The sequence below is a fragment of the Podarcis erhardii genome (genome assembly GCF_964252035.2).
Source record: "Podarcis erhardii genome assembly, chromosome: 2".
Taxonomy (NCBI): domain Eukaryota; kingdom Metazoa; phylum Chordata; class Lepidosauria; order Squamata; family Lacertidae; genus Podarcis; species Podarcis erhardii.
This window is the reverse complement of record NC_138498.1, coordinates 57,101,620-57,129,419: the sequence shown is the minus strand read 5'-3', so window position 1 is coordinate 57,129,419 and position 27,800 is coordinate 57,101,620. Positions and strand designations below refer to the sequence as shown.

General features: G+C 40.9%; 1 protein-coding gene across 2 annotated transcripts; it reads left to right on the top strand.

The window, feature by feature from the left end:
* Positions 1-5: 5 nt before the first annotated feature.
* LOC309335807 (organic cation/carnitine transporter 2-like) lies at positions 6-27,750 on the top strand. 2 transcript variants are annotated; one of them, XM_081851070.1, is made up of 10 exons: positions 6-413; positions 11,724-11,827; positions 13,622-13,776; positions 15,255-15,426; positions 16,511-16,637; positions 21,982-22,082; positions 23,454-23,668; positions 24,570-24,752; positions 25,029-25,164; positions 26,180-27,750. In XM_081851070.1, the coding sequence occupies exons 1-10, from the start codon at positions 21-23 to the stop codon at positions 26,265-26,267; spliced, it is 1,674 nt and encodes a 557-aa protein (XP_081707196.1). In that variant the 5' UTR covers positions 6-20; the 3' UTR covers positions 26,268-27,750. The 2 variants fall into 2 exon arrangements, with proteins under 2 accessions (XP_081707196.1, XP_081707195.1); XM_081851069.1 differs by having other exon boundaries at positions 16,463-16,637.
* The last annotated feature ends 50 nt before the right edge of the window (positions 27,751-27,800 follow it).

Below are 27,800 nucleotides of genomic sequence, written 5' to 3'. Positions count from 1 at the left end.
CGCTTTGCCCCCCTCCCGCTATGTACGACTACGACCAGGGCACCGCCTTTCTGGGCGAGTGGGGCCCCTTCCAGCGCCTCGTCTTCTTCCTGCTCAGCGCCAGCATCATCCCCAACGGCTTCAACGGGCTCTCGGCCGTCTTCCTCATCGACACCCCCGAGCACCGGTGCCGGGTGCCGGCCAGCGCCAACCTGAGCCGCGAGTGGCTCAACGCCAGCATCCCGCTGGAGCAGCGCGGCGGGCGGCAGGTCCCGTCGCGCTGCCGCCGCTACAGCCTGGAGGCCCTGGCCAACTTCTCCGCCCGCAACCTGGTGCCCGGGCGGGACGTCAACCTCAGCCAGGTGGAGCAGGAGAAGTGCCTGGACGGCTGGGAGTACAGCCGAGAGCCCTACCTCTCCACCATCGTCAGCGAGGTAGGGAGGCAAGGAGGGGCGGCTGCTTGCGAGGTGGCCTCTTTGGGACGCCTCTCGGGGCTCCTCAGAGAAAGGGAGCAGAGGGCAGAAACCCAAGAGACCTAAGGAGAGCGAGGCTTTGAGAAGCCTCAGTTCGTTGTGTCATTCCATGCCTGCTCTGTTGCCAGCTGGACATGTCTTTGGCATTTTCCCTGCTGTGGTCGTTTCTTAAAAAAATTAACCTGCCAGGCACTTCTTGGTGCACTTGCAAGATCTCTCTTCTTCTTCTTCTAAAACTCAGGTATCCATCAAATTCTGAGATCGCCCTGGCCCATGCGTGATGGGGGGGGTGCCCTTTCTTCAGCACCCCTCTCTCTTCTCTAGGTCACCTTCCTTTTAAAAGTGAGCAAATAAGTCCAAACTTGCTATCTATTCCTATGGTGCCAAACATGACCAGTGGCTCCTTAGCTTCTCATGTTCATGACAGATACTTCTTGGTTTTTACCCCGGGGATGCAGGAGGAAGGAGGAATAGCCTGAGTGACTTCTGCCACACAGGAAACAGAATGAGAAGTTGGTAATGTCCAGGCTTGTTGTTAAAGAAAGCTTTAACACAATAACATAAACAGAGTCCTTCTGGGCCAGGCCAAAAGCCCATCTATTTTGGTCTTCTGTTCTTACATTGGCCAACTAGATGCACTTCTGGGAAGCCTACAGGCAGGACAAGAGCACAACAGCACTCCCCTCAGTTTCCCTTTCATTCCTATGTTGACTCTCCCTGCCATAGGGTCCTGTGACTTTTATGGAGAAGTAACTTTTAGAGGAAGAAAAGAGAACCATCGGAACAAAACTGGAATAATGGCAATATTATATCCCAGTAAACACATTCTTAGTTGACAGTGATTCTAACTGGCTTACTTTAAAGTTACTTTAAAGTAAGCTAGATCATATATTTGCATGTAGAATGCTTTCTTCTCTCTCTCTCTCCCCCTGGCAAACAGAAATGAGTGCAATTTGAATTACTCCAGTCAAGATTTTCTAATTGTTGTCTAATAGCTTGTCGCACAGTGTGCACAGATGGAACTGCTGACAAATTGCTACAGATTTATGGCAGAAGAACTTAATAGTAGTATGATTTATAAAGTCACATAACGAAGGTCAGTGTTCCAAACATTCCCTGGCATGTGATGGGAATTGAATGGCCACTCATATTAGGGTTCATTTGGGTGCTGCAGTTGGGTTTAGAGTTATTAGTAGATTATCAGGGGTTGGACTGTGACCCTCTTGGCCCCTACCAACTTTACCATTCTGTGATTTTACCTACCTACTCATTTATTTGTATATCCAAGAAAAGCATGGAAAATATAGTACAGTATTGTCCAATAACAATGAACACGTCCACACATACAATTGTTCTATTACTTGCTAAATTACTGCAGGTAATAGCTTCCTTCAGTACAATACAGAGAAAATTTGCATGCTCCCTTACTTCTTTTTGGAAAATTGCAGAAGGAGCAGACACAGTGGAACTGGCATGTTACTTTCCCATACTTAGAAACATGGGAAGCTGCCTTATAACAAGTTAAACCATTGGTCCATCTAGCTTCCTGTGGTCAATACTCACTGGCAGGCTTGCAGCAGCTCTGTTGGATTTCAGACTGGGGAGATTTGCAGCTCTATATGGAGATGCTGGGGATTAAATCTGGAACCTTCTACATGCAAAGCAGTTGCTCTACTACTGAGCTACATTCTGTGCATTTCATATATCTATCTTGTTTTTATTTTAAAGAAATTATTTAGCTCTTTAATTATATAATAGTGGTAAAGGTAAAGGGACCCCTGACCATTAGGTCCAGTCGTGACCAACTCTAGGTTGGCAGGAGCAGGGACCGAGCAACGGGAGCTCACCCCGTTGCGGGGATTCGAACCGCCGACCTTCTGATCAGCAAGTCCTAGGCTCTGTGGTTTAACCCACAGCGCCACCTGCGTCCCATATAATAGTTGTAGTCAACCTTAAATTATATTTGTAGTTAACTTTTAAATGGGTTGAAATGGTTAAAATAAAATTGAGGAACATGCCTTTCCCATAGCTTAGAAGTAGTTTAAGTTCTTATGTGCTTTGGGTTTAATCGTCTTGGATTAAAACAAATGTGTTCTGGCACATCACTCTTATGCCTATTTACTTGAAAGTAAGCATCACTAGTTACAGTGGAACTTACCTCAAAGTATTATGTTAAGGTTGGATAGCGTTATAAGTTTCTGTAAACAAACTTTTCCATGTGTAGATGTGTAGCATTTTCTGAGTCAGTACTTTTACATACATAGTAACTTAGTAAAATATTTTACTAACATATGCCGAAAGTTTGCATAGTCCATAGCACTGCTTGAGAGTATCAGATCTATGCACTCTAGAAACTGCTCTTGATTGACCCTGTATGCAAAACTTGTTTTGCACAATCACAGGAGTTGGAATGGACCAAAGGTCTGTTTCGTTCAAAACCCTGCTTCAAGGCAAAATTGTTCCCTCTTCCTCCCACCTCCATCCTACCTACGTAATTCTGACTGCAGTGTCCACAACCAGGGAACAAGTGCTCTTCAGGAAGGAGAAATATGTTTCAGTTCAGACCATTAATACTAGCCTTAGCTGATAGAGGTTCAGGGCCCATGGGCGTAGCTGGGGCAGTAGGGGCAACCCCCCCCCCCATCAAGTAAACCAATGCAAATACTTAACTACTTAACAAACTGAGGTTCTGCCTCCCCTAACATAAATCCTGACTATTCCCATGTCAGGTCCCCTTGTTTGGTGGTGACTACTAGTAATTACAAAGTGCAAGTAGATAAATAGGTGCCGCTCCGGTGGGAAGGTAAACGCCGTTTCCGTGCGCTGCTCTGGTTTTGCCAGAAGCGGCTTAGTCATGCTGGCCACATGACCTGGAAGCTGTCTGCGGACAAAGGCCGGCTCCCTTGGCCTATAGAGCGAGATGAGCGCCGCAACCCCAGAGTTGTCCGCTACTGGACCTGACAGTCAGGGGTACCTTTACCTTTACTAGTCATTACTGTATGGCTATGCTCTGCCTCCATAGTCAGAGGCAGTAATGCTTATGAATGCCAGTTGCTGGATACCCCCAGAAGGGAGAGTGTCCTTGTGCTCACATCCGGCTTGTGGGTTTCCAACAGGCATCTGGTTCAGCAATGTGAGAACAGGATGTTGAACTGAATGGGCCATTGGCCTGACCGAGCAGCTCTTCTGAGAGGGAAGAGCAGTGGATCAGTGCTGATGCCACCACTGACCAGCCAATCACCACCTCCAGCCCAGCCCCTATGATTCTAGGGGTGCTGCTGTCACATTGCTGTTGCAACACCCCTAAAGCGTTTCATGTGCCTCACTCTGAAGAAGGGTCCTTTCTAAGAGTGAACCATTGTGGACAAAGTGGCCTGGAGAGCACCTGTTTGCAGTTCCACAGTTTACTACTGGGAAACATCAAACTGTATTTGTGACTGCAAAGTGACATCAGTCCAGGCACTTTGTGGGACTACCTTGCTCATGGAGGAAGGAACCCATGTTGCTTAGAGCAAGACATAGGTGAGATTGCCCTAGAGGGCCTTTAGCAGCATCCACACAGCAACAGGAAGAGCATATTGTGGCAGTGGCTGCAGAAGAGGTTGGTGCATGGAGACGGGTTGATGTCAGCTGGTCTGTCTTGTTTAAAGATGCATAACGTCTTGCATACTGTTAAATTCAGGTTACACAATTAAAAGTGGATCTGATGCTCGTGCACAACAAACCAGCTTTTATTCAGGGGTCAGGACCTGGACTTTATTCAATGAGGAAAGTGATAGGAAACTGCACTGGATATTGTAGGACAACAACTGCTTGGCACGACGTCCAGGCAAACAAATTAGGTTGTATGCTCAATAAGCAGACAACATCATAATGACCTTTCCACAAACTTTATTGAACATTAGGTTATCTGAAAGCAACCTTTGTATTCAGAAAGGATCACATACTCAAAAAGCTTGAAAATTGCAGTCTTCCAGGTCCCCTGGTACCAGCAAATGTATGCAGTGCTCACACTGAACACAGTAAGACCTCAAATTCCATGGCTAGAATCTGGCTCAGAAGTTATTATGTTTGCTAGCTAATCCTTCTTGCAATTCACTGTAGGAGACCATGTCAGTGCAAGAGCCAAGGAGGCAGTTCATACTAGGGATAGTTCAGTGTGATGAAATACAAACCAGGCAATTCTGATCCAAAGGCTATTTGACTATTCACTTACTAGAATAATTGAAAGTTTTGGGAGGGTCATATTAAAAAAACACCTCTTAACCAGGTATGCAGCGTTCATACTTTTATATTATTTTTGTTATTTTCTTAATTCCAGCATTATATTTGCTATGCTTCCACGATCTGTGGCCTTTTTCAGATCCAGGGCCCCACTGTTAACTGCAGTCTGCAACATGAAGCCCACATTTACCTTTTAAAAAATATATATGGCCACCTTCCTGCTTTTCTTTCTGAGGGCACGAAGTGCTCTGTATGCTTGTCCCATATAGTTCATAACATTGTGGACGACGGATGAATGGGTTGTGTGTCCAGGGAAGAATGAATGCCATCTTACAAGAGGGAGTAGCATCAGAGCCTCAAAAGATACTATAAGACTACTCATGAAGAATCTGGATCTGGATTTTAGGATTTTAACGCCTATTGACTTGTCACATGTGGAATGCTCTTCCCAGAGACTCTTAGGCTCCTTTGTATCTGACCACCTAGAGTGACTTAAAGAAATGGTTTAGTAATATTTACAGGGTTTGTGGTAAAATATAAATAGTACAATTCAATCCAATAATCCCTCTTGTATGTCCATGCAAGATGGAAGATTCCGAAATTACATACGTACACACAGACATTAATGCAATATTGGGAGGGGTTTTTTGCCCCACTTTCACGACCTGAAATCTACAAAGGTGAGCTAGGCAAAATATGTATATGCCCTCACTAATTTAAGGAATTTAGCCTTCCCTTATTGGAATACTTCTAGAGTTCAGTCCTAAACACATTTACTATGCCCCATTGAACACAATGGGACTTACCTTCGAATAAATATCCGTGGGATTATGCTGTTGCACTGTGTAGTCTCCTATATTACATTCCTTTAGTAATGTTTTGGAAATATGAACTCTGCTTGTCTCATAAATAAGTGAGACAAGCAGATATAAATATTTTACAGTTTGCCATATTCCATAGGATCTTAGTTTAGAACCTGGAGTTGCATCAAATAGGACAAAGCCTAATATGAATGGCACACAATCTTAAGTAATTAATACAAAGGGACTGGGGAAATGGTGCATTATATGCCCATGCACTGAATTCAGCATAGTGTATAAAGATAACATAAAAGCATCTAGGAAACACAGTTCCCTTTAACCTACTTACATTTCTTCTTTCCTGTAAAGCCATGCCCCACCCTACATACAAGTCTCTACCCATAAGTAATATATACTCTTTGCCCTGGTTTTCAGGACTTCCATATACCTACTCCTATCCTCACCTTAAATGACACTTATAAAAGAAACAAAAACAATTTGTATAGTTAGGTAAAAGCACAGTTGGCAGTTCATAGCCAAAGATGTGGAGCAACTAAGCACTTTATAAAGGTGTTGTGTTTATGTTGCCTGGAGCAGTTGCATAAGTGGCCTTTCACCTACTTTCCCACTTTCAATTTTAAATGTGCTTAACTCTCTAATCTCTTGGCTCAGTCCTATCTTGCCTTACCTTGCCATTTAGTCAGGGTGACCTTTGCCTGAGATTCAGCCTTACAAGAAATTTTTTGAAGGGGTGGGGAGTGTTCACGTTTGATGAAGAATGAGTCCCATTATCTGCATCCATCAAAGTCCTCTGTGCTCTACTGTGTTTAAAGGTCACTGAGGATACCACCATTGGATTTCTATGACAGGAAAGGAACCCTCCCTGTGTCAGATCTTAGCCCTTATATGTGCCAAAGTTACACACGTGGAGAGTTCAGATGTCATGATAAGCCAGGCCTTCATGGTTCCCTTCCCCTTTCCTCTTCCTGTGTAACCATAAAGAAGAGCTCAGAACTTTGGCTTCCATTTTTGATTGAACACAGTTTAGTGTTTAATCTGAACCATAAACGCTTGTTAATTTTAACTATGTTTTGTTGAAACAAGCCTGCTTCATAAGCAACGGTTTGAAGTTGACCTGTTTTTATTTATATATATATATATATATATATATATATATATATATATATATATGCAGGTTTTGGTGTCCTCGGGTGTCTTCCCGTGTAAAAGTTGGGGTGTCTAGGCGACGTTTCGACGAGGTCTCACTCGTCATCTTCAACGAGTGAGACCTCGTCGAGTGAGACCTCGTCGAAACGTCGCCTAGACACCCCAACTTTTACACGGGAAGACACCCGAGGACACCAAAACCTGCATTCCTGTACCCGTGAAAATCTACGAAAGCATATATATATATATATATATATATTTTTAAAGGTTTTCTAAAAAATAGTAAAGGTCTTTCTTTAAAAGGAAAGTAGGAAATCTGCTGTATTTCTGTTATAGCATTTCCTAATGTCCAATGTTTTATAAAGTGAGACTGCTATCCTGTGGACATTTACAATGGAGTAATTGTAGTTGAATTCAGTGTGATCTATTTCTCTTAGTAAAGATGCATAGGATAAGGATCCCTACCCAATTCCTGATGGTTGGTTGTCCTGCTGCTGGGTTAACACCAGGCTATTATGTCTTTCTCCCTCCTGATCTAACACATGCACAGTCTACAAAGAATCTCCACTTCTGTCATGCATCCTATACATAATTAGGTATATCTGAGACCATTGGAATCAATGGATTTAGGCATGCCTAATTCTGATTGGGATCAGACTGTAAATGTGTCTGCCACTGTCACAGAAAGTGTCATTTGGACCCTGGGGATTCAGGCTCACCAGACTGAAAAAACTACTCTTTGTTGAAGGTTTCCACTGAGTAATGTACCGTTTCCCCAGGAACTTGCTTTCTCACCTTCTTTTTCAGTGGCTTTAAACAGCCAAAATAGCTTATGATAAACATTGGTAAGAGTGGGTCACATTTTACAATGCAATATTTCCTCCACACAAATGTAAAAATCTAATAACCTGGTAGTTCGATAATGACTACTACCGTATGTATGACTCAGTGCTGTAGTCACCTTGCGAATATCCACAGTGAATGTTGGCAGTGACCATTTTGACGATGGACCCTAGTTCCTTACCTGTACCTACGACTGTCAGTAAACAGATTTTAAAATTGTGTGTGTGTGTGTGTGTAGAAACACGTAATGATAGCAGGGTGAAATAAAAATGAATATATCAACAGCATGATCCTAAGGTTATTTACTCAGAAATGAATTCCACTGAGTTTAGTGAGACTTACTTCCTTGGTTGAAAGCTCAAATTTGAAAACATTTTCCTATTAGGTTTAGAATGAAATCATTTGTATGTCCCTGAAAATAGACATCACATACTTCAGTGATGATATTCAAGATAACCATGTTTATGTCATCAGGGTGGAACTGAATATTCGGAGGCCATTCTTGATACTATGTTTATAAGAGCTGCACTATGGAAACGTTTGTTAATATCAAGGCCACATTCTGCTATGCCGGGCCTGCAAGTTTTGTAACCTGAGAAATAGGTCTCCTTCAAGAGATGCCCTACACATCAGACAGTGCTGTGCCACAGTGCTTCTGTAACTTTCCAGTCCAAGGCAGAAGTGATGCAGCCCATTCTGTTAATTTATAGAATGAGGAATTTTTGACCATAGCCCCTGTGGAAAACCTGTTTGTGTAATACAATCCGTGGAGTTGCAAGATTCCCATAGTTAATACACCCAATAGCTTGGCTACTGTGGTCTTGGCACTGGTGACCCCAAGACTGGAGTGCTGCATTGTGCTCTGTGTGGGGCTTCCCTTGGGTTTAACCTGGAAGCTGCAGCTAGGTTGTTGACTGGGGACAACATCATCTAACCCTTAATAACTTGGGACAAGTTCACCTACAAGATTGCCTTACCCCATATGTGCCCACTTGACCACTTCGATTGGCGGAATTGGCACTACTACAGGTGCCACATAATAACCATTCTGCATTTGTAAGAACTCAATCATTTAGTTTGACAGGATCTACACTTTGGAACTCCCTGCCTATTGATATCAAGCAGGTGTGACTTCACTGTATTCTTGTTTAGGCAAGCCTACACAGATGCTTAGAAATGCTGGTGTGAATTTTAATCTGTTTTCATATTTTAACTTTTTGTATGTTTTAATATATTGTACATTTTTCTTGATTTTATTGTTTTGTAAACTGCCTTGAGGGTGTGTTGTTGTTGTTTTTAACAATCAAGCAGCATACAAATTTTGTGAAATAAATAAATAAAATAGATAAAACACCCCTGTTGAGGGAACTGCTCTGGCTGCCGTTATGCCACCGGGTGTAGTTCAGTATTTTGTTTTTAGCATTTAAAGTCCTAAACAACTTGGGACCAGGTTACGTAAGTAACCACCCCACTCTATATATCCCTTTCTGGCAAGTGTGCACCTTAGATGGGGCACTGCTAAGAGTACTGCATGCCCAGGAGCTGTGCTTGTTCTAGAAAGAGGTGTTTTAGTGTTGCAGCTCCAGCCCCCTGGAATCAATTACCAGGCAATATTTGACTGGCACTCAGTGTCATGAAGTTTAGGCGCCTACTAAATGCATTTTTGTTTAAGAAGGCTTTCCCTGAGGTGTGAGCCAAATATTTCTTAAATGTAAATTGTACACTTGTATTAATGGTTTTGCTGTTTTTTGAGTTTGTAGCCCTGTTTAGGGAAGTTTTTAATGTTTGATTCTATTTTTAATACTCTGTTGGGAGCCGCCCAGAGTGTCTGGGGAAACCCAGCCAGATGGGCAGGGTATAAATATATTATTATTATTATTATTATTATTATTATTATTATTATTATTATTAAATTGATTTTAGAATTTGTATTGTTGTGTTTTGTTTTATCTCACTGAACCCCACTTTGATGGCCTTCCACTATCCCACATTGTCAGTCTACGTTATGAAATTTGTCTTTCATCTTAAGTGGAGTGCCCTGAGATACGTAATTAAGTGGCCACCACATGCTGAATGACTTTTTGTGTCACACCTTGCAGATAAAGCATTATCATCATGCGCAACGCAGACCCTTCTAATCCTCTCTGACAATGTTTTATGCACTATCTGGCCTGATATACCAAGTAGCAGCTCTTGTGATTGTTAGGATTTGACATGCCTTTGGCAACTTTAAGTGGATTTCATCATCTGAATTATCTCAGTGGCAGGGAATAGACTAGTATGTGAAGGTCAGGAAAAAGTAGTCAGGTATATATCTTTCTACTGCTAATGATGTCACATGCTCAGCATGAGAAATGGCATTACATTTAGCATTATGTGAGATCTGCAGCCTAGCTCTGTGAACTTCAGTAACCTTGCCTAAAAAGTATCAGAGAATGAAAATAGCTCTTGCCTGAGTTGATTTGCTATATTCAGTTCTGAATCTGTCCCAAGTAATGCTACTAGGCTACACTGCAATTCTAACTGCTGCTGAGCTAAATACATGCTAAGCTTACACGGAAACAGCACAGTCTCACCTGTGCAAACACAACTTTGGGTGGCATTTAACGCCGATTCCCCTCCAATTTCAGGGCAGATGTCTCACTGATGCAGATTAGAAGGCCTTTGCACGTAGCAAAGTCAATATAGATAAGGCGTAAAAAAGCAATTTGAAGCTGTAACAAAAGTATGTTCTGTGGGCTACAATTCAAGAAGCACTTCTATGTGCCTCGGGAAAAATCCAGTGTTCATTTTCTACCAGAGAGTTGAAACTTGGTGAGCAGGGGGTGAAAACTCAACCGTAATTTGCACCCCCTAAAGCAGAGGTGTATATTCTGTAGCTCTCCAGATATTGTTGGGACTCCAGCTTCCTTCATCTCTGACCATTCACCATACTGCCTAGGAGGACTGCAGGTTGGTCACCCTTGCCCTAAAGTGTTAAGCATTGGTCTCAGACTCTGCTGTTCTGACAGTCTGTTTTCAACTGATCTTAGGAAAATGTGCACATTACTTAAAAAAAAACAAAAAAAAAAACATACTCACTGGCTCGAATCCTAACAGCTCTTACATGAATATAACAGAGTTTTTGTTCACAGAACAGGGCTTTCACACCTCTCACCTTCTCTCTGCATTCCCTGAAAATCTGCTCCTGGGGATTGGGGAAACCCTTGAAAATAATGTGTGATACTGTGGTGCAGTATGAGTTGGCAGCAGTTGACCTCCCCTTTTCATGAATGGAGGAACAACTTAGGATCTAAGGCATTGCGCTTGCTTGTGTATCTAGGAATATATTGCCAACAATGCAACATTCAAATTTAAACAAAAAATTCCTTTAAATTCCACTCATTTTTATCTGAATCACCCTATGCTAAGAATTCAGCTCTGTAGTTCAGCATCTGTAGAGCCTTGTTCTTTGATGGTTTGACCTAAGGCAAGGGTAGGCAACTTAAGGCCCAGGGGCTGGATCCGGCCCAGTCGCCTTCTAAATCCAGCCCGCGGACAGTCCAGGAATCAGCGTGTTTTTACATGAGTGGAATGTGTCCTTTTATTTAAAATGCGTCTCTGGGTTATTTGTGGGACATAGCAACTCGTTCATTTCCACCCCCCAAAATATAGTCCGGCCCCCCACAAGGTCTGAGAGACAGTGGACCGGCCCCCTGCTGAAGAAGTTTGCTGACCACTGACCTAAGGCCTCGACAGATAGACCAAACAGGCATTTGGTGTAAGAGATTTTAGATCAAAGCACTGAATTCTGATTTACACATAAAGGTACAGTGGTGCCCCGGAAGACGAATGCCTCACAAGACGAAAAACCCGCTAGACGAAAGGGTGTTCCGTTTTGGAGGTGCTTCACAAGACGAATTTCCCTATGGGCTTGCTTCGCAAGACGAAAATGTATTGCGAGTTTTTCCGACTTTTCCCCCCTTTCCCCCCCCCCCTTTTTCTAAGCCGCTAAGCCTCTAATAGCGCTAATCCGCTAAGCCGCTAATGGGCTTGCTTCGCAAGACGAAAAAACCGCTAGACGAAGAGACTTGCGGAACGGATTCTTTTCGTCTTGCGAGGCACCACTGTACTTCTTAAATTAAAAAAAGTCCATTCTAGTAGTAATCTGGTAGGTTACTGTTTGGTTATTGTAGAAAATGGGCCATATACATTACATGCATGCCAAAAATATTGAAACTCTCTCTCTCTCTTACAGTGGGATCTTGTGTGTGAAAACGACTGGAAAGCACCTCTAACTACCTCTTTGTTCTTTGTGGGCGTACTGATTGGCTCCTTTGTATCTGGACAACTCTCAGACAGGTAAAGTGTATATATTAATGGTTTTGTGATTTTTTTCTTTAGACACAACCCTTTAAAATTCAGTTAGAGCTAAGTTTCTGCATTGCAGTGGATTTATTTTTCGACTTTTGTGAATTAGCTGATTTCTAAATAGGTAACACCAAAATGCTTGGTTCTTCTTGCCATAATTGCACGATCTGTGATGGACTTTGAGAGCACAACATGCTTCCCATAACTTTTTTCGTTTCAGTTAAGCATGAGGTATTTCAACAAATTTTGTATTTACAGTAGTATATCAAACAATAATTTGAGTGATGCCATCTTTCCACCCTTGAGCAATCTTAAATAATCAACATAGCCATCAATTTAAGCTGCCAGCACAACAGAAACTAGTATATTTGATATTTTCCTTTATCATTGTGATATGCTTATCACAACTATGAATGATGCCATTTTGACATTATGAAAAAAGTAAAACAAAATTTCATTGTGATGTGTTTTATGGCCAACCTTTGGCTTAACTTACCTGCTTAGATATCTCTGTGTATGTATGTAATGCAGTAGCTCTGATGAAAATGAAACTGGATGTTATGTACTGAACATATTTAGGATACAATTGTACTTTTCATGCCTGAACCTCAGATTAAATTCTACACCTTTTTTTCAAGGGGTCAGGCAGGACATAATACACAGTGTAAAGTGATATTGCCCTTGAACATTGAAATGTAATAATGCAACTTAGTATCTGCATAGACAACACAATTTTCTGTTTGGAGTACATACAGCGCAACTGTCGCTCCCATTTATCATCCCAATCCAGTTCACTCTCACAACCTGTTAAAAATCACTTGATAACAAGATACATAATAAAAAACTACTCGAGAACAGCAACAATGTAAAAACATCATATCCTTATTCTGTTTGAGTTGTCCATCGTATTTAAAAAGCAGGGCAAATTCGGCTAAAAATAAAATGTTTCCCTTTGGAGATAAATGTTTACTGAAAATGTAAGAATTTATCCATAACCTTTAAAGCAGTAATTTGAAACACCTGCATATGTTTATATAATCACAGAAAACACATCAAAATAGGTATGCTTTGTTTAAAAATAAAAGCAAGAAGTCATAATTCATATCACACCTGAAATGCAAAGTAAACATTGAATACATTGGGCATATGACAATTATTGGATTTTTACTCTAGTGCCAACCTACCTTACAAGTGGCTTTTTTATCATGGCACAAGCCACAGTGTTTCTCAAACTTGGGTTCCCAGTACAGCAGTTTAAAGTAATGGGAACAAAAGTTTGAATCCAGAGAAACGTCCTCTGCTTCCAACCCAAAGAAATGTTTTGGTTCTCTTTAAGAACATAAGAAGAACCCTGATGGATCAGGCCAAAGGCCAACTTAGTCTAGCAATCTCTTCTAACAGTGGTCAACCTGGTGTCTATATGTAGCCCACTGAGTGGACCTGAGTACAACATCATTCTCCCCACTCCCAGTAACTGGTATTCAAGGGCATACTATCTCCAGTAGGAGAAAGGATCCCCATCAACCTACGGTTCCCATCAACCCCAGCTAATGTAACCATTAGTCACAGATTATGGGACTTGCAGTCCAGCAACATCTGGAAGGCACCAGATTGGGTACCCCTGATGTAGAGAGAAAACAAGGCTAAGGGAGATGTGATCAAGAGGACCCCCATGAAAGTTAATAGATATTAATCCCCACAAATATACACCCCAGACCCTAGATTTCTACTATTTTAATGTTTCATAAACTAACATGATTTTTATTTATCTTTGTCCCATGATAGGTTTGGAAGGAAAAATGTGCTGTTTGTCACAATGGGAGTCCAGACTGGCTTTAGCTTCCTCCAGATCTTCTCCACAACCTGGGAGATGTTTTCCATCCTGTTTCTCATAGTTGGAATAGGGCAGATCTCTAATTATGTGGCAGCGTTTGTACTTGGTATGTAACAGTCTTTAAGCAGAGTATGAATTCTCAGTATTGTTGCCAACTTCCTCAATGAGTGATGTTATGTTTAGGGGCTCTTCCTCCTCCCACAATACATTCCTCCCTCTTCCAGTGCATGCTAAGCCATTATAAAGATTGGGCAAGCTGTACACCAGGGGTCAGCAAACTACGGCCCCTGGGCCGGATCAGGCCCACCTGGGTACTAAATCCAGCCCGTGCCGCAAAGCTGAGACTCCCGGTGATGGCAACAGGAGGAAGAGGTTGACCAGCGGCGGCTCTGCCACTCAAACACTGTGCCTGGTTTACCTCTGCAGCATTTGATTGGCAGAGATGTCCCTATTCCGCAGCATTTGATTGGTAGAGCTGCCACCGCTCAGCCTCTTCCTCCCGTCGCTGTTACCACCCTGGTGCTCCTGTGGGCCAGAGAGTGAAGCAGACAGGCTCGCTCCGCCTACCCACGAGAAGCAGAAGCAGCAGCCGTGGTGGCAGCCCCTGGAAAGTTAAGCACAGTGACTGGGGCTGGGGGGTGGGGGGTGGGGAGGAGGACTACTTGTCCCCCTCGCCTCTTCTTCCAGCTCCCCCCCCCCAGTGCTGCTACTCCAGCCCACCACAAGATTTGAGGGACAGTGGACCAGCCTGGTGCTAAAAAAATTTGCCGACCCCTGCTGTACACGTTTCCCTTAGCCCCATCCAGCTCGTTTTCTTCATTCTATGTAAGGCACTCAAGCTCTGAGTTTTAAGTTACCAAACTGAAATGACAACAGAGTCTGCACTGGAAGATGTTAGGGTGTGCAGACCTTCCAGTATTCGTAATAGCCCAACATACACATTGAAAAGATAGAGAAGACAGGGTTTTATTGAACCTATAGCAGTCTTCCCATAAGCTAATTGTGCGTTTTGTCCTGTGGCTTCAGTCTTTCATACTGTAGAATTGAATGGGATTTAAGCAGCATAAGGGTCAAATTAAGTATTATGTTATAAAGATATGACTGCATCCCCAGTGCCTTTTTATTTTTTACTGGAAATATATCAAAGAGGCATTCACACATCTATTTCTTTCTAATCGAATGAATATAACTAGCTTGAAATACTGGCAAAGATTAGAGTGTGAATTCTTTGCTAACCATTTATTTGGTCTTGCATCCAGTGGCCATTAGAGAGTTAATAAATATCTTATGTGAAGGCTAGACTGTCTCTTTGAACTGTATTTCAATATATTACATCCTCTTAACCCAGAATATTATGTACTATCATATACAGCAAAATGCTTGATCATGAGGGACGCACTCATAACTATCAATCTAAATACCGGTACTCTTCTTTATGTAGGATCAGGGACAGAAGTAGAGGCATATCTTAAATCCAAGGAAGATGCACTGGGCTTTTAAAAATGTTTCCCAAACACATTTGGGCAAAACAAGAGGGCTTTTTAAAAGTTAAAAGGCTAATCAACACTCCCTTGTTTTGAACAGGCACAGAAATACTTGGCAAATCAGTCCGTATTATCTACTGCACCTTAGGTGTTTGCATATTTTATGCGTTTGGCTACATGCTGCTGCCACTGTGCGCTTACTTCATCAGAGACTGGCGGATGCTGCTAGTGGCTCTCACTATACCAGGCCTGCTGTACGTTCCACTGTGGTGGTGAGTGTATTTTGGTTTGATTTCAGTTGATTTAATTTTTTTCAAATTACGTGCATACATCATTTTATTCATATACTGTATGTCCTTTCCGTAGCTCAAACTGTGCTGAGGCAGCTTACAACATGATAAAATGCACAGTTCCAACATAACAGAAGTAGTGGAAAATAATGAATAAAACATAAAAAATATACAACCAAACTGAACAATTTCCACAGAGATCATAAGATCTGAAATAAAGATACAAAAAATTCATATCAATGGCAGCAACAATCTCCCCAGCAAAACTCCCAGCCCAAGTGTCTGTTCAACAGCCTCAGATTTTGTAGCTGGAGTCAGTCTGGGCCCCATGCTCCCAGGTAAGGTGGAAAAGGCCTGCAAGTCAGGAAGCAGATCTTTTAGGACTCACAGCCTAGATATAGAGATAGAGATAAAAATATATATAGATATAGATATATAATTTTTGTTTTCATATTTATATATTTATATTTATAATATAACATTTTTTTGCTACCAGACAACCTAGGTAACACATAATAAGTTACAGTGGGGGCAGGGAGGGGAAAAGGAGAAACAGGATGCAATGTGAAACCAAAGAGTTAAAACCAAAGGTGCATAGTGTCATACAGTTCAGTCTTTAACTTATTTTAATTCACCACATTTCAGATCCTAAGAATTTTAATTTCTGTTGTTTCTCCAAGAACCCTAAGAGTTGTTTTTGGGTGAGACTTGCTGAAATGTGTTATTGCCACTCGTAGAAGCGACTTCACTAACGTGTATAATACACACACACCCTTTTATGTTGCTAGGTTTTTTAAGGTATAGTCACATGTTAGAATTAGCAGGGTTGTTGCTTCCTGTAACCTCTGCCAAAAGCCCATTCATATGTATAGAATAAATTGCTCCTTTTCATACAGGCTAATGACCCTAATCTTGCTCTGTTTATACACTGGCTCTTCAACATTGGTTTTCTATGCTAGGAGGACAGAGGATAGCATTGCAGTTAAAGTCTTTTTGACCATGGTGGTTTGGGATGTAGGCTTAACAACCCTGGCTGTTCTGTTGAAGTTACGTTGAAACATCACAGGTTCATTCCAGAATCGCCTCGATGGCTGCTGTCCCAAGGCAGGATTCAAGAAGCAGAAGACATCATTCGGAAAGCTGCAGAAATGAACCATGTTGCTGCTCCAGATGTAATATTTGACCTCACTGAGGTAAACCTGCCCATGTGTTGCATCTGTTTACATTTTCTTCCCAGTGTCTGGATATGGCAGTGCCCATTAAAATGTTCTGCTTGATGAGATGAAATCTAGCTCTCCAGTAATGAACCTATCTATATACAATCATTTTCAACCTGTTTAATGTTATATGAAGAGCATTTTATACTGTGGGTTGAATCCAACTAAGTTCGACTTAAGAGTGGACCCATTTAAATTAATGGACCTCCATTAATATTGTCTTAGTAACTGTCTACTCTGAGTAGGATTAATATTGGATGCAATCCTATAACTTGTGATTTGGCAACATCCTGGATTTGTTTCTCAACTCCTTTAAAATGCAGCACTCTACTTATTCTTTATGTTAGGCTGGCATATATGTTAAGCTAGGACCTTTTTAGATTATCTGTTTATAGTACAACAGGTGTTATTTGTATTTATCTTCCCTGTTTCAGGGATATTGCATTTTTTTCAACAACACACAACTCACAGTAATTGTTACACATCACAGTGGACTGGTCTCCCCTGTAACCCACCTTGCTTGAGATTCCTCAGGATGCCAGGAGATTCTTGCTTCAGAACAGATCTTGTAGGCCCTTGGTTCTCAGAACTCAGGAGCCAGCTTCATCCTTCCTATCGGCTTCTCCTCTCTTCCTGTGCCTAGGTTCTTCCCCCATCCTTCTCCTAGACTTCCCCCTGTGCACAATTAACACAAAAATTACTAGCGCTCCTTCCCTCAATACCACCCTCCTGCGTCCACTCCACCAACATTCCTTTTGACTGTTAGAAATGAGGTTGCCACCCTCCTGCTTAGCCAGTCGGCATTCTTGGCATCTACAGCATTGAGGTAGAGGGAACCACCCTCTTCCTTGCCTATTAGGCATGAACCGTGGCTCTATAATAAGTACCAAACACCATGGGACATTTTCTGCAGCCATCTCTTCTTCTGTTCTCTTCCTCTATTTCTGTCGCCCTCAGACTCACACTTCCCTCTCAGCATTTCTGGTTTATTTCTACATGCTGAGAGAGGAGATGTGTTCTTCAGCCAAACGTTGTTTATTGCTGCAGAAGCTTCCTGCAAGGACTCACCAGTGCCTCCTCACAATCCTGTTCTGCAAAAATGTAAATTCTTCCCAGTGAATAGTCCATTATGTTTTGATGTCCTGAGTGAAATGAAGCTGTTCTTAGTTACTGCCCATAACAGTGCAGTTCTACCATGTCCATGTTACGCTGAGACTCAAATACCACTAATCATTTCTTCAGACTCACTGCTGGGGTGAATCTGATAGGGAGTTCTTCATACCTTACTGTGTGACAGTTTTGGATCTTTTGAGTGCCCTCTTTGCTGCTCTCCTGTTCTGGCTCATACAACCTCCAGCCTTTTATTTGCAAGGAGTGGCTCAGAGGAGCTACCCAGCTACATAATTACGCAAGGCAACAAAGCTTTCACATCCATTCCATGTGCACAGATGTCATGCTATTAGCTTTTATTGAAATTGCTGTTTTACTCAGTAATTTGCAGTTAGGGTCATGGTTTGAACTGCTCATTAGAGGAATCCCCCAGACAAATAATTGGCAGTTCATCTTCCAACCAAACATGGCAAGTGATGTTTAATAAGGCAGCTGACATGTGCCTGAAAACTCACACTGACCCTCCTGCTGGCTCCTGCCTGTGAATACTCTGGATTTTTGGCATAGTACATGAGATGTCATCTAATTGATTTATTTTGGGATCAAAAAGGAATGTCAGCAAAAATATAAAGCTTCAGGATAACAGTACAAGAGAACAAGGCAACCGTGTTCTTTTAAAAAAAAATACACACCCGTGACTTTACATTAAAATGGAATTAAGTTGAAAATGTAATTGCTATATTTAGTTTTACTAAATATATATTTACAACTGAAGGCAGCCCTGTTCAGGAAAGTTTTTAGTATGTGATGTTGTGTTGTGTTTTTACTGTTTTTTGTTGGGAGCCGCCCAGAGTGGCTCAAGCAACCCAGTCAGATGGGCAGCATATAAATAAAAAATATATTATTATTATAAATTTGGAAGTATGAGGCACTTTCCAGTGATGGAAGAGGGTCGTGTGCATATCTCAGACTTAGCAATGCAAAGTTTTCAGCAATTGACCCAAAATACATTTGCCTCATCAAGTGCATCTTCCAGTTCTTTTCCCCACCTATATCCTTAGCAATGAATTTAAGCCTTTGGATTGAATTGGGTATGAATAGAAGAATAATTGCTCTCCCGCCTATTAAGGTAGCATTGGCCTTATTCAATGTAAACAAAACCAGAAAAACAGGGGTACAAATAATTCAACAGGCTCTACCTCTTAATGCCAGCTTTTGAGACCTGAAATGTATCTACAGCTTGTGGTACCCTATTTACAGTGGAACTGTGGAATGCTTTGGATGGTGGGATCTCTCAGCCAGTGGTTTCCCTGTCCTCTTTCTAGCTAGGGCTGGTGGGGGTTGTAGTCCAACAAAATCTGACGATCCAAAGGTGCCCCATACATATCGGCTATAGATTCTTACCTGGGAGCAAGTCCCACTGAATTCAGCAGGGCTTCCTTCTGCATACATAGAATGGATTACACTGTGAAAGAACTATAACTTAAGTCAACCGATTGTGATGTAATAATGGAACAGTTGAGCTGATCAGTGTCAGTAAAACTTGCTAATAAGAGCATATTTCTGTCACCCTAAAATTGCCCACTTTTACAGCCTGTATTAACGTTGCTCAAGTAACAGATAGGTAGCCGTGTTGGTCTGCCATAGTCAAAACAAAACAAATTCCTTCCAGTAGCACCTTAAAGACCAACTAAGTCAGTTCTTGGTATGAGCTTTCGTGTGCATGCACACTTCTTCAGATATCTGAAGAAGTGTGCATGCACACGAAAGCTCATACCAAGAACTGACTTAGTTGGTCTTTAAGGTGCTACTGGAAGGAATTTGTTGCTCAAGTAGTGAGGGCTACTACAGAACTGTTCTTTGCTGCTAGGGGCGTGCAACTCAACACCTGCGTGGGATTCCTTGTTGCCTTCTGTGGCCAGGTGAATTGTTAAATGCAAGGTTGTATGAGACTCTTAAGTTGTGTTACGATCCATAAGGGACAAACTATGCCCAGTTGTTTGCATGCTGGAGCTCACAGGCTCAATCTCTTGCATCTGCTGCTCCAGAGAAGCGGACACGGAGCAATGGTTCCAAACTACAAGGAAAAAGATTCCACCTAAACATTAGGAAGAACTTCCTGACAGTAAGAGCTGTTCGACAGTGGAATTTGCTGCCAAGGAGTGTGGTGGAGTCTCCTTCTTTGGAGGTCTTTAAGCAGAGGCTTGACAACCATATGTCAGAAGTGCTCTGATGGTGTTTCCTGCTTGGCAGGGGGTTGGACTCGATGGCCCTTGTGGTCTCTTCCAACTCTATGATTCTATGATTCTATTATTATTATTATTATTATTATTATTATTACTACTACTACTACTACTATTATTACTACTACTTTACATAGTCCCTTTGCAGTCACATGATTGGGTTAATATTAAGTGCAGTTGAGTATTTCAATTGAAACTATATCATCATTTGCTAAGTTCATTTTTTCCTCCCCATTTCCCTCTAAAATTTGGACTTCTGTGATGCAGTATAACAACAGCATATTGATATTAGTTGTATTCGGAAACATTCTTCCAATATGGAGCTACTTGAGTTTTGCACTGTTTCTGAGGCTTTTCTCGTTGAGCCTTCTCTGGCTTAAGTGCTGCCAGTAAGCATGGGAGGTGGCTATTTCAAATGATGCCTAAACTATGGAATAGCCTTCCAAGAGAGGTTCATCAGCCCTCTTTGCCTGCTTTTAAATAGGTTCCTAAAACTGTTTTTTTCTATCAGGCATCTGGTCCTTTGATGTGAAATGATTTTAGTTGTGAATATTATATTTTGTGATGCTGAGGTTTTTTCAGGGGACTTATAAATAAGCTTCATTGAGTTTGATTTTTAATCAAAGAAATGTGAAATCTAAATACACGCATAAATAAATAAAATAATGGATATTGTTAAATAGCACATTTATCTTTTTCTAGTATTAACATGGGTACTTTTACTTGAAATGCCCTGGATTTATACATAAATGAATCTTTATCCAAAGGAACACAAGTGAACAACACAAGCACGCTGACACCAAACTACATACATTAAGCATAATAGAAACACCGCTACCCCACCCCACCCCCATCCATCTCCCCTCCTTCCACCCTCCTTTCTTCTTCTTTTTTTTTTTCTTTTCTTTTTTCTTCTCCCCCTAATGCCTCAACAAATGAAATGGATTTGTAAAAATGTTATACGGGAAAAAAAAAATACACGAGGCATTACACTTACACTGTAAAACAAGAAAACCCTTAATAAAATATATTAAAAAATAATAATAATAAATAAATGAATCTTTATAGCAGGGTTCATGAAGAAGATCCAACAAGATCCTTAGGTTCCCCACTCCTAGCAAATCAGTTTTGACAGGTTCACCCACCTGCTGATCACCTGATTCTATAGTAACATCAGGTGATTGACACCTGTCAAAGTTTAAAACAGGTAGCTGTAACAGCAGTTTGGAAGGATTAAATTTAGATTAGGAAAATGTAACAACACCACTCCTATCAAAATCAGAGAGCCACTGCTCCTCCATTTGCATTTAAGTAGAAAATAGAATTCTTGGGTGATCCAGTCTTTTGTACTTTAGTCCTGAGTCAACTCCTGTACAATTTGTTGGCAGAAGTGGAATGAACTTTAAATTACAAAGCAACCTGCTTAGAATGCCAGGATGTTCTGTACATTGATATAAATTAGTCACACATGTACAGTTTTATGACACTTCCTACTGAACAACCTGTGGTTTGCAGACTAAAATCTTGCAAATCTTCTACTGTTTTGTTCAAAATCCATATATTAAACTTGCACACAGTGAGTACAGTTAAACTTGCCAGATACTTTATACTGATCCCCAGGAGAAAGCCTGAATTATGGAAAAAAGCCTTTTCAGTGCAGCCATGGAAAATTAATATAGTGTCAGTCACAGAAACCAGAAAATGTAGTTTCACATTTATTCTAAACAAATACCAGATCACACTACCTAAATACCAACATTTCCAGGAGCTGTCATTCAAATTAGCAGTGGCCGCTTCTGCACTGAATCATCAACCATATATATTTTTAAAAAACAACAGCACTTAATGGCAAAGATTCCTTATTTACCTTGAACATGCAACTGAAATTTCCTGCTGCATGAAATGCCACTTTATTTTAGAGAAAGAAAACAGGTTTTCATGTGTGCATCTGTAATTTTTGTCTCTAGCTACAAGATGTGAATTCCCAGGACCACCGGTCATACAGCATTCTGGACCTAGTGAGGACCCAGAATATCCGATCGGTCACTATCATGTGTGTGATTTTATGGTAAGCAGTTGATGAACAGACATAAAGCTTTCCTCTCCTTATGAGACAGCTGATTCAGAGCAGCTTCCCCCAAGCTGGTGCCCTCCAAATGTCTTGGGGACTGCAACTCCAATCATGCCTGACCACTGGCCATGCTTCCTGGAGCCGATGGGAGTTGTGGTCCAAAACATTTTGAGGAAACCAGGTTGATTCACAGTAGCTGAGATTGTGGCTGTAATCACACACCTATAAACACCCAGGAGCCACATTGCATAACATTATTTACGTATAAATGCGTGTGTGTGGCATTTCACATAGCAGCATATTGAAATGTCTCTGCTTCAGTCTAAATCCCAAACTCTTATCTATTTTTCCAGCTAGCATTTGCTTTGAGAATTTCTATCAAAGATTCACTCACCTTGGTTTTTTATGTGTTTACCGCAGCAGATAAATCCTGCTTTTTTTGGAGTTGGATGCTACGCTGTCATAACTAGCTTCACATAATTTGTCTGCTGCCGTTTTGCTTCTAGTGGCAAGTTTAAATTCACATCCACATTAAAAATTTATATATTAATATATAAAAACTAACATGTCAGGGGGACACTTATGGGCTCCACCTCCTTGATTTGCATATTTTGAATGTATAGGGAGATTTGTACATGAGGGAGCATTCAGAGACTGTGTTCCCCACCTGCAATCAAAAGTGGTGCAGTCTGGTAACATGTGAAGCTGCAGATCCTGTGTGTGAGGTCTATGAATCCCTTTAGTTCAGATACCTTAAGAGAAGTCAGCGGTGGAACTGGTATGTGTACCCATGCTCTTCACAACACAACTAAAATACCATTTAAAATGAGCAAACTGCCAGGAGGTCTAATTAATGCAATTCTTATGCCTGATCAGATTACTACAGATCCAGACCTCTGTTGGGTGTCCCCTTCTCATGCCACTTTGAGTGGTGGAGAGGAGAGAAAGGACATGTTCCCTCCCTGCTGTGAATGAGCCATTACCCTAGCAAGGTGTCTGAGCCCCTGGGATTAATGCAGTTGGGACTGGACAGTAATGTGAACGCCAACAAACGGAGACAGATTGCATTTCTTTCTACTTGGGAACCCTCACTATCATGTGTAAATAAATGTGCGTTTCTTTTTTAAAATCTGTTGATTTTATCAATATTTTGATGATTTCATTATGTTTTTAAAGCCAGTTTTATTGTCATTTTTAATGAACATTTGATACCATTTTATGCAAACCGCTCAGAGATTTATTTATTTTTTATTAGGCAGTGTATAAATCTTGCTAAATAAAACAAAACATAATTTTCAAAGCCTAGTCCAATGCAGCACTTATTCTGAGGCCTCCGAATATTTATTACAATATAGCTCTGTCTTTCAGGATGGTCATTTCCATTGGCTACTTTGGCCTCTCTCTGGACACCCCTAACCTGCACGGAGACATCTATCTCAATTGCTTCCTTTCGGCAACCATCGAAGTCCCAGCTTACACCATCTCTTGGCTGCTCCTCCATTATCTTCCCCGGCGGTATTCAATGGCAGGAGTCTTGTTCTTAGGAGGATGTGTCCTTCTCTTCATTCAGTTGGTACCTGCATGTAAGAACATTTTACTTGATGTGAACTTTTCCCCTACTTTTGTAGATATAATCCACATGGCCAAGCAGGTTGAACTGTGGGCATTACAGGTAGAATAGTGAGCGGGTAACTGTACTTGTCCATTAGTGCACAGTTTAAAATAGAAGCCTATTCTGCTTCTGTTCATTACATCTGAAAACCAATATAAGACAGAAAGGGAGCTCACAGTGCTGAGAATATGCCTTCAGATTTGCTTCCTTACATTTATTTTGATTTTGGGGTTTTATGTTTGATTCTGTATTTAAATTGTTTTCACACTTATTTCTTTTCAGTCTCCCAGGGACTATTATAACATGGTGTGGCATACAAAGTTTGTACGTGAATAAATGAGCTCTCTCATTTGTTCCTATTATACCAGCAACCAAACACTAATCTGACAATATTTTTATTTAGAGTGGGGTTGTTCTATCAGCCACTTCACATTGTGATATCAGCTTTTGAAAAGAACAATATATTGGATATTCTTTTTGAAGTGCCATGTGATTCATAGTCTAGGTTTTGATTTTGGCTTTTTGCTGCAACAGACTAACGACTAGTCTTTGTGAATCTATTTATTTATTACGTATATGGACCACTTTTACCTCCAAGGAGTTCAAGGTGGTGTACATGATTCTCCAACCCAACCCAACCCAACTCAACCCAGTTTTGTCTTCACAACAACTCTGTGAGGTAGGTTAGGCTGAGACACAGTGCCTGGCACAAAGTCACCCAGTGAGAAATCAAACCCTGATTTCTCAAATTGTAGTCTGACACTCTATCCATTACAACAGGCAGATTTAAAAGAAGTAGGATAAAGTGAATGGCGGAAGGCAGATAAACTTACTGACACTTCAGTGACACATAGCTTGATTCTCATTTGTAGACCTCACTGTGTTCTCCATTACGCTGGTGATGATTGGAAAGTTTGGGATCACAGCCTCGTTCTCAATGGTTTATGTCTACACTGCTGAGCTCTACCCAACGGTTGTGAGGAACATGGGAGTTGGTGCCAGTTCAATGGCCTCCAGATTTGGCAGCATCCTCTCGCCTTACTTTGTATATCTTGGTAAGTTCCCAGCTATCTTATTTTCTGCCAGGCAAAGTACCACTACTCTCCCTTTTAGTGCTACAAGCCACTCAGTTCAGTATTATTGCAGGGTACAATGAATAGTACGGGCAAAGTTGATGTACCATTAACTGATCTTTGTGTTGAGAGGCTCCAGATAAGCTTCCAAACAACCTTAGAAGTCCGCAGAACACAGTTTGCAAAGAACTGGTCTGTTCAAAACATTGTGACAATAACCAGTTATTACTTCCCTCGCCCCCCTGTGCTTCCTACCAGGTGCTTATGATAGATTTCTTCCCTACATTCTAATGGGAAGCTTGACAGTGCTAGCAGGAATTGTCACCCTGTTTCTTCCGGAAAGTTACGGCATGCCTCTCCCAGATACCATTGAACAGATGCTAAGAGTTAAAGGGTAAGGAGAAACCATTTCATCCATTATTTAAACAAACAGGGATTGCAGCCAGTATCATTGTGAGTCATGCTGTAAAAATGTTGGGAGTCAAATTATAGAAGAGATTAGGACAGTATAGAAGAGATTATAGATGGGATTAGAGCAGTATACAGTGGTACCCCGGGTTAAGTACTTAATTCGTTCTGGAGGTCTGTTCTTAACCTGAAACTGTTCTTAACCTGAAGCACCACTTTAGCCTCCTGCTGCTGCCGCGCTGCCAGAGCACAATTTCTGTTCTCATTCTGAAGCAAAGTTCTTAACCTGAAGCACTATTTCTGGGTTAGCGGAGTCTGTAATCTGAAGCGTATGTAACCTGAAGTTACCACTGTATACAGAGCAGTCAGTAGTGTTGCTTGGATATCTGAAAAAGAGGTTTCAACAAGAAATAATGAAAACAAGGAAAACAGATGGCTTATTTCCTGAGAAACAGTGGGGTGGTATGCCAGCTAGATAAATATTAATTACTGGTCTCTATTGTAGCTTCTTAGAAACAAACCAAACACTCTAATTTTTAAAATATGCTCAAGCCAACCAATTTATTATGAAGGAGAAGCAGGCGATTGGATCCCTCTCTGGGTCAGAGCCCCTCTCCAGTTTCCCAATGGAAATTCCACCCCATCCCTGATGCTGTTTGCCTCCAGAGATGCAATTGGCAGTAGCAGTTTAGGGGGTAAATATCACAATGGCAGGGGGCAGGGCAATTTTCAGAAAGAAGCTGTTGTAAGAATCTAATCTGGATTGGTGCTCCATATGAAGTGGCCAGCGGAAGCATACTTTTTACAAATTAAAGGTCTGATTAATATACTATGTTCTTTGGGCCGTGGGGCTAACCAGAGTCAAAGTTTGGTTTTACATGTAGATGACAGATCTGCCTATTGAATGAGACATTTCCTTGAATGTAAATGTGAAATGTATGACAGCATCATGCAAGCTTTTGCTCTAACAGTTTCCTATTTTTCTTTCTATTTATTTACAGAATTAATTACAGAAACACATCTAAAAGCAAAAAGGCATTAAAGGATGAAGAAGAAAATTCAGTGATTATAAAAGGCACGACTTTCTGATCAAGCTGCATACCCTGTTATGAACTAAAAAGTACCTAGACATATCCTTCAATTTACTTCCAGAAAGGACTAATGGAAACACTTTTTCTATAATCAACTTATTTATTAAACGCACATTCATTTTTGTGAATGTAGATACTGTATATCCCACTGTGGGATCTCTGCCAGTAATTGTACGGGTTACAAGGAACAATATCCGAAAAGGTAGGGGCAGGGAAAGCCTGTTTCCCATTAGGACTGTTGGCAAATGTCCTTTTTGTAAGATTAAAACACGCTTGAAGTTCTAGATAGATGGACTGACTTTACTATTCGGTTCATTCAGTGCACAATGGCAAAAGGTGAAACATGTTACTGAATTTAAATATTGTTAAGTGTCGTCACCCAGCTTGGGATGCTGCTTCTGTTCAGAAAACCTGAAGCTTGAAATTATGTGGATGCTAAATACTAGACAAATGATTTTATGCACTGCTTATGCTGGTTTTTAAAAATCAACATCAGTTTTAGAAATGGAGAGGTGGTTTTCATGTGCAAAACATTGGCAGTCTAGTTTTGCTTGCAAGCCTACTTATTTCAGATGTAGTTTTAAATATTAACCACTAGATGCAGTTGTTTACATCTGAGAATGATGCCTTATTTAGGCTTATATTTATTTTTTAAGGATTACATTGCATCTGTAATGCATCTTTTTCAATGTTCCATTAGTCGATTTTTCTATAATTTGCCTCTAATTCTGAAAGGCACTGGAAACTAATACATATCTGTATTTCCAAATAATTTGGTCTTTTCCCATCTCTGCCTGAAATGTCTTCAGTTACATACTAGGTATGTAATAAAGTTACTTTATAATACAGAGCTTGCTCTAAATGTACCAGTCAGGTGCCTTCAGCTTGCTTAAAGACATAACTGTTGCCTTTTGGGAACAAAGTGCATTATTTTAAATGAGTATCATGAATGATAAAAACAAGTCTTGTGTGTGAGCAATTGTGTCAAGTCTACCAAGAAGCACTACCCATTACTGGGGAAGGAGTTACCTTGATTACGTTTGTTACTTTACATTATGACACAATTTTAAAAGTATGAAACAAATATGGTGCATTTTAAATAGTTTGATATAAAGTCACATGATATTGTATTATTGTTTTAATAATTTGTTAGCTGCCTCAGAGGTTTTTAATGACAGAAAGGTGATACATATATATCTTAATATAAATAAAATGTGATTTTTATAACCAGAGTTGCTAGACAGCACTTACTTCTGTTAACACAGCTGTTTGCAGACATTCCAGAAATTGTGATATTATGTGAAAGTTATCCTATGAATGTAAAATTCTTCCCAGTTCTTACCAACTGCTGCTCACTCCAGTTTTGACTGATGCCTACTGTAGTGCTGTCCATGTGATGGTAACATATACAGGGCCAGTAGACAATTTTTGGTACCTTTAGGGTATAAGTATCCTAAATAAATGGTGAGGGAGACTGCAAATTTCCCAGCACTCAAGTTTCTGATTTTCTTAAAACTGGCATTCTTATCCC